Genomic DNA, 12,563 nt, shown 5'->3' on the forward strand with positions numbered 1-12,563 from the left:
AAAGCATGGTGTGCACAAAGGAGAAGAGAGCACTACAGATCAGTGCACTGCAGCTTGGCTGACAGCTCTAACTACTGCATGCTCTGCTGTACTGATGCCAAGCAGTCTAGACGAAGGACTGGTTCAGCCAGGCATCTGAACCAGCGCATCACCAGGCCGCCTCCGAATGGCCTACAATCATAGGTGCGCTAAGCCCCCCCCAGAAACTGCAAACGCACCTTGAACCCAAACAGAAGCTCTGCATATACACCAAAAGCAAGGCTGCCAAGTGGGAGCAGCTGACCAAAAATGAATTACATTAGTACAAAGCAAATAAATGAATAGCGCTACTTAAAAACAGATAAGTGCCTACCTGCAAGAGAGTGCAAGCCCCACTTGTGGGAAAAAATACACACCTAGCATACACATAACCTGTCTACCACTGGAGGATGTTGGTTTCCTGTAACAGCTTGCATGCAACTTGTTAAGTACTCGTCCCTCCCACTGCGGAGAAGTCATTCCCCTATGGGAGGGGACCTAACACTAACTAAATCCTAACCTATGCATATGCATAGCCTGGGTGCGCTACCAAATAAAATCGAAAATTGAAAATTGCGCAAAAGGTGGATCAGCGCATCACCAGGCCGCCTCCGAATGGCCTACAATCAGAGGTGCGCTGAGCCCCCCCAGAAACTGCAAACGCACCTTGAACCCAAACAGAAGCTCTGCATATACACCAAAAGCAAGGCTGCTAAGTGGGAGCAGCTGACCAAAAATGAATTAAATTAGTACATAGCAAAGAAATGAACAGCGCTACTTAAAAACAGATAAGTTTCTACCTGCAAGAGAGTGCAGTGCATATGCATAGGTTAGGATTTAGTTAGTATTAGGTCCCCTCCCATAGGGGGATGACTTCTCCGCAGTGGGAGGGACGAGTACTTAAGTTGCATGCAAGCTGTTACAGGAAACCAACATCCTCCAGTGGTAGACAGGTCATGTGTATGCCAGGTGTGTATTTTATCCCACAAGTGGGGCTTGCACTCTCTTGCAGGTAGGCACTTATCTGTTTTTAAGTAGCGCTGTTCAGTTCTTTGCTAGGCATCTGAACCAGCAGTCTAGCATCTCACTCAAATGCTTAAAGCATTTAGCAATGCTTCCTGGCAATCGGCAAAAGCGTCGTTTTTTTACCCCAGCAGGGAGACACGGAAGTCCCATGTTAGCAGATCCTGGACACGAGAGGAAAGGAAACTATGGGATAGAGCGTGGCATTTGCACGGACAGTAAACACTCAAACCAACAGCTGTCCACTCATTTAAGACCTGGTTCACGGTAGCGTTTTTTTGTTTTTTTTTTGCGGAGCCGGACATACAGATCCGGCCATCAGGATCAGGTAAAAACTGACAGTTTTTACAGGCAGTGTGCTGTAAACTGTCAGTACTCTATTTGTTCCTATGCAGCTGCAAAACCTTCCATTTCGCTGGGCACAACAGTCTGGAAAAAAGTCCAGCAGCATTTTTTTTTTGTCCGTGGAGCGGAACGGACAACGGAGCCGTACAAGCGGATGGATGTGAACGGATCCAACGGTTAACATTGGATCCATATCGCATACAGGACAGTTTGTACAGTATACGTTCCACTTCAGTTCTGCTCAACGCTAATGTGGACCGGCCCGCACCCTCGAAAACTTGAGTTCAACATCTGTGCTGTAAATTCTCTGAGAGACAGTTCCAAATGACCATCTCAGGCAGACTTCACAGCTTGTGTACAAGTCTTAAAGGACCACTGTCGTGTAAATCTTAAAATTTAAAATATATGTACTTTTCTTCCAGAGTAAAATAATCCATAAATTACTTTTCTTCAGTAAGTAGTAGAAATCTCACATTTTGGGCTAGTTCATCTCTCCATAGGGGATTCTCATCATGGCCTTTAGCCTTTATAAAGACACTCCCTGAAAAAGATTTATACAAATATGCTGGCCAACCTCCCTGCTCACTGTACACTTTTTTGGCAGTTAAACTGAGCAACTGCCATTCACTAAAAACTTCTGAAAGTAATGGAAACCACGAAAAACAACATGTGGAGATGGCCTAGTCCAAAACCTGTTGGTTCTGACAGATTTCTACTACTTACTGTAAGTGACAGCAACATATGAGAAAATGTATGGCTCATTTTACTCTGGAAGATAGTACTTATTTCTAGATATTTACATATATTTAAAATGTTAAGATTTTCACAACAGTGGTCCTTTTTTTTACTACTGGGTGGTGCGTCTGTGTTCTAAACTCATGTACTATAGTGCCACTTCCCAATAAGTGGCAGATCCTGGACCAGAATTCAGCTCTGACAAACCCCTCCTTTAGCACGTCTGAGCTCATGGACCATATATACTCCTCCCTATCTATACAGAGTCCCTGCACTGCCCCTCTGTATTGGTGGAGAGTACATTTTTTACACTATATAAATTAAGACTCAGGCCTGAGATGTTAAACTGGATCCAAGATAAAAACTTTTACTCATTGCATAATTGTGTTTCTTTCATATAGTTTATAGGGCATTGCTCAAGCCAAATACTTTTTTGTTTTAATCCTCTTAACCTCCTTAGCGGTAACCCAGTGTGTGACACGGGGTAAGCCGCCGGAGGGTGCCGCTCAGGCCCTGCTGGGCCGATTTAAATAATTTTTTTTTTGCTGGACGCAGCTAGCACTTTGCTAGCTGCGCCAGCACCCCGATCGCCGCCGCCGCGCGCCCGATCGCCGCTATTCGTTGCGGCGCGCCCTCCCCCCAGACCCTGTGCGCTGCCTGGCCAACCAGTGCCAGGCAGCGCCGAGGGGTGGATCTGGAGTCCCAATGACGTCCCGACGTCGCTGACGTCATCCCGCCCCGTCGCCATGGCGATGGGGGAAGCCCTCCAGGAAATCCCGTTCTTTGAACGGGGTTTCCTGATCGCCTATCGCCGGAGGCGATCAGCGGGGCTGGGGGGATTGATTTAAAAAAAAAAAAAAAAATTTAAAAACTGCTGCGCTGCCCCCTGGCGGAATGTTTCATACCGCCAAGGGGGTTAAACTCCCTATAAACTAAACAAGCCTCGCCCACAGCTTCTCCAGTGCCTTGGCACTCTGAGATCCATGTAGCAAGGGCTTATGAGAGCTTAGTCTGGTGAGGAGGAGGTTATTAGCCAGAGATTTCAGAGGCAGAGGGGAGGAGGGAGGAGGAGAGGGGAGTGAAGTTTTCACAGGCTAAGGGCTGGAGATACAGATTAGTTTGCCTGTGTATAATGCGACAAACAGAACATGGCGGCTCTCATTGTATCACAAACTGTTGAAGCTGTTTGCAGCTAGATTTGCTGTGTAAACTATCTAAACTTTAGATAAGATGTATAGACAAGTTACATGCTATAGTTAGTTTTTCATCTCGGATCCGCTTTAATGTTTCCATACTGGTCACCATCTCTAGTCACATGATATTGTAGAGAGGATTAGTAGACATTAGCTTTCAATTTAACAAGAGTGTTCCAGTAAAACCAAACCTGCAGTCCAAAAGCTCTAAGTGTAGCATTTGTGCTTGCTGCTCATAGCAAATCAGTCATATTTCAATTGCAAATGAGCAATATAAAGTTACATGTTGAAGCAGGACAGACGTTCCTGAGGAACCAACAGTCATTCTCGCATCCATTAAGCCATATGCAAATGTCACAGGCTCTTTACAATCATGTTACCCCATGAAAGGCTCAGTCACAGGCTCTCTACGTTCACGGTACCTCATGAAAGGCTAAAACATTTTTTATTTTATTTAGGCTTTTACACAAAAGCTGGTTGAAACAAAAATGACTGTACTTGCAGATGTATTATTATTATTTTTATTATGTACAGATGCTTTTGTACACGGATAGAAGCATGGCCACAAGAACATATTCAACAAGCCTTTGTCAAATATGTTTAGAAGGGCCCAGAGCTAAAGCAATGGGTACCAAGAAGCCTCTGTACTTACCAGGGGCTTCCGACTACTATCACTTCAGGTACCCTTTAAGTCCTTTACTACACATTTGTATTTACAGTTCTTTATGTTATATAAGTAAGTGGTGTACTCACAATGGTGGTTGGGGAGCTGGTGGAGGGGGGCTTGAGGCTTCTTTCTTTGGCTCATCTGCTGCTTCAGGTTCGTCGTCATAATCAAACCTCTCAAGCAACTACACATAAAGACAGACTTGGTAAACACGTCACAGAAGAGGACAGACATAATCCCTGCTACAGACAACAGAAGAACTTACCTTGTCAAAAGCAGTTTTTCTTTCTGCTTGGTGCGGCTGCTGTGATGGTGGGTTTATCTGAGAAGCAATTGCCTGAACCTGGCTAAACATACTCTCATCAATAGTTGGAGACTGTGGTTTTGGAGGCTGCTGGAAAGTTTGAAGAATCTGTTGTAGCTGGAAAAATACATTTTAAAAAAGGTTATCGAATAACCATCACAATACAAACCCTATATGGATAATTTGCAAGAAACTAGAAACTCTTTGGGGTTGATTTATCAAGAACAAGTTAATGCAAACATGAATTAAAGTGGACCTGAACTTAGAACGGCCTCTCTGTTTTAAAAGATACGCAACAGAATAATAACATTTAAAGAGAACCAGCGGTGGGTTTAACAAATATTAGGACACAGAGGCAAATCGTGTATACAATGACCAGCCTCTGTGTCCTTTCATTGCTCCTCCAGCACCCCAATAACAAAAGCACCAGGCTAGCAACAGGCAGATCGTCGCTAGCTTGTTATTTACCTCATGCTGCCACTCACCGCCGCTCTCCCACCTTCTGTATAGTGCAGCTCCCTGCCTGTGTACCTTCCCTTCCCATCTCTGTAAGCCAATTGGAGGAAGCTTACAGAGGCGGGGAGGGAAGAGACACAGGAAGGTAACCGCGCTATACAGGGCGGCGGGGGAGCAGCGGCGAGTGGCAGCATGAGGTAAATAACAGGCTAGCGTCACTTTGCGCGTCGGTAGCCTGGTGCTTGTTATTGGTGGACAGCAGAGCCTGAGCTGGGGGGAGCCTCTGTGTCCTAATATGATTTGTCAAACACACCTCAGGTTTATTTCTTTGTTACAGCAGATATAAATCCTAAAATACATCTGCACTGTTTCTACTTCCGGATTCATGGAAGCATATTGTTAACATCCTGTGCTTTAAAATTGGCTTATCTGTCTTCTCTGCTATGGCAGTCAGATGACACGAAGGAGATTGAATTACAACTTGTGATTAGACACAAATGAGGGGGAATTAGACAGGCTAAACTCTCTAAATACATACAGGGTGCATTTCTCTGTTTTCCTTCTGTCCTGTACAAGAGTTCAGGTTCACTTTAAACAGGAAAAAAAAAGCGTACTTGCTAAATTAGAGGGGAGTCTTCGTTTGCTCCTGAGGCCACCCCGATTTTCTACAACCCCTGTACTGCCGGCTGGGACCCTTCATCTTTGCGACTGTGCTACCTTCCATGGATGAGCGAGGCCGCACTGTGCAGGCACCAGAAGGGTTCACTCCTGCGCAGTAGCACAGCACTGCTCATGCATGGAGATAAATTCTTTACGCAAGAGGCTCCATGCTACTGGGCAGGCAATAAACGTACTTTGTGTCTGCACAGAACTGCCGCATTCAAACACAGAGGAGTGCAGCTGCAGGCAATACGCAACATTAATGTTTATACTGTAAAAAGGGTCCCGGCAAAGGAAGAGAGGGGCGCAGGAATACTGTGAAGCCTCCAGAGGCTTTCCCCTAATGAGGCAAGTATATTACTGTTTTCAAAGTCCATTAAAATCTGACTGTCAAAAAATTCACATGGCCCTAGACTGATTCTATTCCTCAACCCTCCTCAATACGTCCACTTAAAGTGGACCCAAATTAAAAATACAAGATTTCAGAAATAAAATCGATTTTCTAAATTAGAATAATAAATAGCAGCCTTTTTTCAGCTGCATGATGACAAATATAAAATATTTTACATTTATTGGAGGAACCCCTCCCTTCCTTTCAAATTGCCGGGATTTTTTCCGGCAAACTGGTGGAGTAGATGGTGTCCGGCAATGGAGGAATTGCTAATGGCTGCCCCCAGTATAACCCTAGTTATGAAAAGAGAAGGGTGAAAAGCATGCACTGAAATGATCATAGGTTTGAAGGAGTGTTTATCTTTGTATGTGTCCGAGTGGTGCAACTAAATATTTTTAATTAAAAAAATGTTTGGTTTGGGTCCGCTTTAATGTCCATCTTCCCCTCATTTCTACTGATAGATGAATAGCCATTGGCATTCACTAATCCAGAAAGTGGAGGCCATGCTAGCAAATGAAAGGCGCTAGCTGTTCTACTTGACTGACAAGTCCACTTTGAGTGATCAATCACGGACAATTACATTTAGAATTAAAGAGAATCTGTATCAAAAAATGCCTGGGGGGGGGGGTACTCAACCTCGGGAGGGGGAAGCCTCTGGATCCTATCCAGGCTTCCGCCGTTATCCATCCCACGGTGGTCTCGCTACAGGTCCACGAACAGAGGCAATGTAAATATTTACCTTCCCTGTCCAAGCGCCTGCGCAGTAGAGCAGACTGCGATCGCCTATTTCCGAGAGCCGCAAAAGCTCCCCTGCGGGAGCCGGAAAGGGCATATGTTGCACAGCTTGACAAATTGTCGGCTGCGCATTTGGAGGGCCAGAGCGAGCCCACCGAGTGGGGAAGTCGCATTAGGATGTAGAGGCTTCCCCCTTTCAAGGCGAGTACCCCCCAGGGGCATTTTTTTTTTTTTTTTTTTTTTTTTTTTTTAAGTACAGAGTCTGAGTAACATTTATGCATGTCTGTAACTACCTATAGCATGAATCAAACATCTTATGTGTCTGGTTGTCTTATCTGGCACATTTGTAACATGTCTTCCATACGGTAAGTGTCAGACTAAAGAATGTACAAGCTAAATAACGTACCTGCTGCCCTTGGCTGCTTTGAAACAATTGAGCAACAGCAGCAAAAGCCTCTGAGCTGGGCAGCTGAGGAACTGTGACAGCAGGAGCCGGAGCTGGAGGAGGTACAGCAGGAGGAGGAGGGGCAGTGGGCGATTCTTCAAGAAGAAGGTCAGATGGAATCAATACAGAAGGAGGTGAAGATCCTGAAAAAAAGATTCCTAGTGAGACTATGTACTATTTACACAAGTGCATTACACACAAAATGAGGCAGTTGATGCAGCTGGGTGATACAAGACAAAATGTAGCATTTTCACTGGGGAAAAAAAAAGAAATCTATCAAAATGTTAGTAAGCACAATGGTGGGAAAAAAAAGTGTAGGAAATGTTTATGATCACTAAGGAACTGTAATAAGTATAACTATTACGATTCTATCTACTATTCAGATAACCCATTTTTAGCTTAGATTTTAGGCTTCTTATATTGTTGTGTACATTAGAATGCCTTTATAGAAACTCCAAGGGACCAGGAAAATAGTTTACTATATAAAAAAAAGTCATCATACATTGATTATGTATACAGACCTTTTCTGGGACCCGAGGACTGAGTTTACTATATCCAGAGGTTTACTATAACAAGATTCTACTATATTGGTATATAACCCTCCAACTCAGGGATGTTTAAAGAGAACCCGAGGTGGGTTTGAAGAATATTATCTGCATACCGAGGCTGGATCTGCCTATACAGTCCAGCCTCTGTTGCTATCCCAAACCCCCCTAAGGTCCCCCTACACTCTGCAATCCCTCATAAATCACAGCCGCGGGAGGCTTTTTTATAGTTAACCTTTTCTTTTTTTTTTTTTTTTTTTTACACGTAGCTAGCCTAGCGCTACATGCTTCCCCCCCCTCCCTTCGCTCTACCACCCACCCCTCCAATCGCCATGGTTCTGAACGGGATTTCCTGTATGGGCTTCCCCATCGGAATGACGTCATGACGTCGGGGGGGGGGGGGGGGGGGTCCCGATCCATCCCATAGCAAGGGGTCTGCGGGGGGGGGGGGGGGGGGGGGGTTCGCAGCGGCAATCGGAACAAACATGATGCTAGCAAAATGCTAGTCGCGTGTTTGAAAAAAATATGCAAATCGGCCCACCAGGGCGTTACTGGACGAGCTGAGCTCATCCGTAAGGCCCAGGAGGTTAAAAGGAAATAATTATGGCAGCCTCCATACACCTCTCACTGCAGTTCTCCTTTAAAAGGAAATAAATATGGCAGCTTCCAATCCCTCTCACTTGAGTTGTCCTTAAAAGGGTTCTGTGGGAGGGTTTTGAAAACAAAAACTGACACTCACCTGGGGCTTCTAGCGGCCCCCTACAGCTGTCATGTGCCCGCGCTGTCCTCTCCGAGCTAGGAGGAGTGCGGCCGCAGCCGCAGTTGTATTAGTCTAGTTAGATGAATAATTGACCCGTGACGGGGAACAGCAGATCATAAAGGACGGCGTAGGCACATGACAGCTGCAGGGGGCCAGTAGAAGCCCTAGGTAAGTGTCCGTTTTTCTTTTCAAAACCCCCCACAGAAGCCCTTTAAGTTATGATGTAATGCAGCAATCTCTCCCAGAGCATTCTGGGAGATCATGTGAGGTTTATGCTCACTTAACCGTTTCCACTCAGTTTTTTCCTAAAGGGAGTCGTTTCTGCTCGGAGTTTTTTTTTTTTTACAGAAATGCCCTCTCCCTCTTACCTCTCACCCATTTTAACATGGAACATAACATAGTAACATGGTATATCTTATTTCAAAGAACACAACGTTTAATTTAATACCTTATTTGGACAGTTTGGCATCTTCTATTGGCTGGTAGCAGAGAAGAAAGCCAAGGTATGGTACATTTTTAAGGCAATTTCTTGGGTGTAATCCTGGCTTGCGTGAGCAAGTTTCACAATAATAGGTGGTTTTATGCCTGCCACCCGGTGTCTTCATGGTGCAATCTTTGGTATTTCGATTGGGAATTAGAGCAATGAAATGCTAGCTACTATTTAGACGCTACTCCACGTCCATTGCATAGGATGCCATTGATCCTCTATGCAACTTTGCAAGGAATCTGCAATGGAATCTGCAGAAAGGAATCTGCAAGAAGTAGTCAGCAAGGAAAATTCAATGCATTGGTCACTTCCTGGTAGCGCTAATCGCACACTTCCGGTTTGGGGCAGGGGGGTACCACCTGTGTGGGCATGTACTCTTACATGCCCACTATACAAGGGGAGAGAGATCGGACTTTGCCCCCCGCAAATGTGCCTGCAAACTGCCGCTGAAATCGCATAGCGGGACATACGAGTGCAACGTGAAATTTGCGATGTCCCGCTATGCGGGACATACGTGTGGAAAGGGTTAACAAAAGAAAAGCATTCCACAGCGATTCCCCTTGCTCTTCAGCTCAAATAGTTAGCAGCGTTTCCCTAGCTAAATAATAGTGTTTAGTCTTTTCTTTACGTTTCAGGAAAGCATAACAGCATTTTTTATTTTTTTATTTTTAGAAAAGGGTCCCAAGACAATCTCAGGCTGTGGGAGGACAGCATGGGACTCGGACGAGCTTATGGGGCTGGAAAAAGCCCCGGGTAATTATCAAATCCTTAGACCTCAACGCCTCTGGTTTCCTTTACCTTAACCACTTCACCGCTGAAGGATTTTACCCCTTGAGCACCAGAGCAATTTTCACCTTTCAGCGCTCCTTCCATTCATTCGTCTATAACTTTATTATTACTTATCGCAATGAAATGAACTATATCTTGTTTTTTTCACCACCAATTAGGCGTTATTTAGGTGGGACATTATGCCAAGAATTTTAGTTTTAATGGGAAAATAGGAACAAATTTGGGGGGAAAAAAATCATTTTTCAGTTTTCGGCCATTAGTTTTTAAATAATGCATGCTACTGTAATTAAAATCCATGAAATGTATTTGCCCACTTGTCCCAGTTATTACACCATTTAAATGATGTCCCTATCACAGTGTTTGGCACCAATATTTTATTTGGAAATAAGGCCTGGAACCAACTGAAATCCGCAAACGCAAAATGCAACCGCTAGCGTTTTGTCTGAGCGGTTTGCAAGCGGATTCATGCGCGTTTTCGGTCGCGTTTTGCAACAGTGTATTTTTTTTGCTCAGCGGTTGTGTAGCATTTTGCGTTTTTATCCTGATTGGTCCTGTGAAAGGTTTTGCTGAGCGTTTCTGCTAGCGTTTCAATACTTTACATTGAACCGCTAACGCTCCCAAAATGCTGCAGGTCCTGCGCTCCTGTGGAAGTTGCCCCATCCATTATCAGCTGAGCGTTTTGGCAAAACGCTAGCGTATCACAGCGCTGCCAAAATGCTCAAAAAACCGCTCTTGTGGGTTCCAGCCCTAAAGGTGCTAAAGATTTTTTTTTTCAGTTTTGCGTCCATCCCTAATTACAAGCCCATAGTTTATAAAGTAACAGTGTTGTACCCTCTTGACATAAATATTTAAAGAGTTCAGTCCCTAAGGTAACTATTTTTTTATTGTCATTTTGTTTTTCTTTTTATTACAAAAAATAAATAAATAAATTGGGGAGTGTGGGAGGTAATGAGTTAATTTATAGTGTAAAAGTATGTATTTGTATATGAAAAATGTTTTGGATGTAGTTTTACTATTTGGCCACAGTAATTTTTTTTGCGTCGGAAGTACGCTTGCAGGACGTTCAATGAGGCTGGGAAACTTCTTTTCACTATGATCGCACTGCTTCTCATAGAAGCAGCCGATCATTGCTGTGGGGCTGAGATCAATGAACGGGAACGGGTTTTCCCGTTCATTGATCTCCGGGTGAGCGGCCGGCGGCGCGCACGAGCGAGCGGGAGTGCGGACAGCGGGCGGCAGATCTGTGCTCCTGGTGGGGAAAGGGTGTTAAAAGGAGCGTAGAGATACGCACCAGTGGTGGTAAAGTGGTTAAAGGGATGAAGTGTCAAACTGTTATACATAAATACACAAATTTTAATTTGCTTTAAAATTGGAACCTGACCCTGCTCCTTTTAGCGCTTAGCATTCCTATAAGTCCTAAATATGTGGCATACTCAAGCAATAAGGACACTGCAACTCCCACTTTTTTTTTATCCAAATGACCCGTACCTCTGAAATCTTTCCCAAACATTCTCATTTTATATTGACTGGGTTTGGGAAACATTTCTTTACATACATCTTCCTCTTTGGTGGGAAGCTCACATCAAGAAGTATTAGGAATTTCCATTAGCACAAATCATCATAGCAGAGACATTTGTGTAACTAAAGCTATTGCATGCAGGGTTTTTGTTATGCTTGTTAAAAGTGCTGTTAGGATTTCACAGCAAACTAGAACTGATGAATGAACCCTCCTCCCCCTTTTCACATGCAGCAAAAAAACTTGTTAATGAAATGTAATGGGTGAGGCCATGCTTATTACCTGGTTTGCTGTTTTTGTCAGGCAGCTCAGAATAGGACTGACTGGGAGGGGGACTCTGGGGCAACAGCTGCTTGTAGTACAGCGAATGCATGGCAGAGTGGGCCAATGTCTGCTCCCTCAGACAGACATCTCCTAGAACAGAATGACAGTCACGGCCACTGTAGCACATTTTCCAGTCAACTGCACAATTTCATGCAAATCTGTTCCATGGCATGAATATTATGTAGCTTGCTTAGTTTCGTTACACTGGTTGAGGTCTATTTTTAAATTAAATACAATCTGGCCATACAATATACAACCTTGATTGGAAAGCAACCTCTCTGAATTTTAATACAGCACAGGTAGATAAAGCTATGGAGGTTTGACAACCTGACATAATTAAAAAGGCATCTTCCTTGCTGTAATGCTGATCTTCTGTCTGTAAGCTTACAGCATATCCTACTGCACTCAACAGCTTCTAATCTGTTAAATCAATGTAAACCACCAACAATCAGAACACATTTGTGGAACTGTACCATTTTGAACAAACATAGAAGAATGAGGGAGATTCAATGAAAGTCCACGATCATAACTTTTATGTTGTCACAAGTCGAGTATTCAAGAGTGGAGAAGTGGCCATTATACAGTTTCATTTAACGTGTGTACGGAGCTTGAAGATGAACAAGGTCCATTCTAATAGCAATTAACCTCCCTGGCGGTAAGCCCGAGCTGAGCTCGGGCTATGCCGCGCAGGGGGGAGATCTCAGCCCCTGGTGGGGCGATTTATGTGCTGTAAAGTGCTGTGCGCGCAGCCAGCACTTTGCTAGCTGCGCGCACAGCTCGATCGCCGCCGCTCTGTGGCGATCGGCCGCACGCAGCGGCGAAAGAGCCCCCCCCCCCGCCAGAGCCCTGCGCTGCCCGGACCAATAAGTTCCGGGCAGCGCTATGGGCTGGATCGGGTGTGCCTGACGTCAGGACGTCGGCTGACGTCATCCCGATCGTCGCATTGGCGACAGGAGAAGCCAAACAGGGGAACGCGTTATATACGCGTTCCCGTTTGCTATAGATGCCGGCGACGATCGCACTAGAGGGACACATGCGCCCTCTAGTGGTGTTTCATGTAGCTACCACTCTGGTAGCTTTACATGAAACAAAAAAAAAATTTAAAAAAAAAAAGGAGTAACCGCCAGGGAGGTTAAAGGAATACCAAGAAGAACCGGTGAGATAAGTATT

General features: G+C 44.6%; 1 protein-coding gene across 5 annotated transcripts in view; it reads right to left on the bottom strand.

Moving 5' to 3' along the window:
- Positions 1 to 12,563, bottom strand: part of SCAF4 (SR-related CTD associated factor 4) — a 137,298-nt gene that overhangs the window by 85,418 nt on the left and 39,317 nt on the right. For 2 of the 5 annotated variants that reach the window (XM_068270481.1, XM_068270479.1), the window contains exons 6-9: positions 11,352 to 11,483; positions 6,934 to 7,115; positions 4,247 to 4,402; positions 4,068 to 4,165 (exon numbers count right to left, since the gene is read on the bottom strand). In XM_068270481.1, the coding sequence (XP_068126582.1) occupies positions 4,068 to 4,165; positions 4,247 to 4,402; positions 6,934 to 7,115; positions 11,352 to 11,483 (568 nt within the window). The remainder of the gene's footprint in view (positions 1 to 4,067; positions 4,166 to 4,246; positions 4,403 to 6,933; positions 7,116 to 11,351; positions 11,484 to 12,563) is intronic. The other 3 variants (XM_068270483.1, XM_068270482.1, XM_068270480.1) reach the window with 2 other exon arrangements.

Source organism: Hyperolius riggenbachi, chromosome 2 (genome assembly GCF_040937935.1).
Source record: "Hyperolius riggenbachi isolate aHypRig1 chromosome 2, aHypRig1.pri, whole genome shotgun sequence".
Lineage (NCBI taxonomy): Eukaryota > Metazoa > Chordata > Amphibia > Anura > Hyperoliidae > Hyperolius > Hyperolius riggenbachi.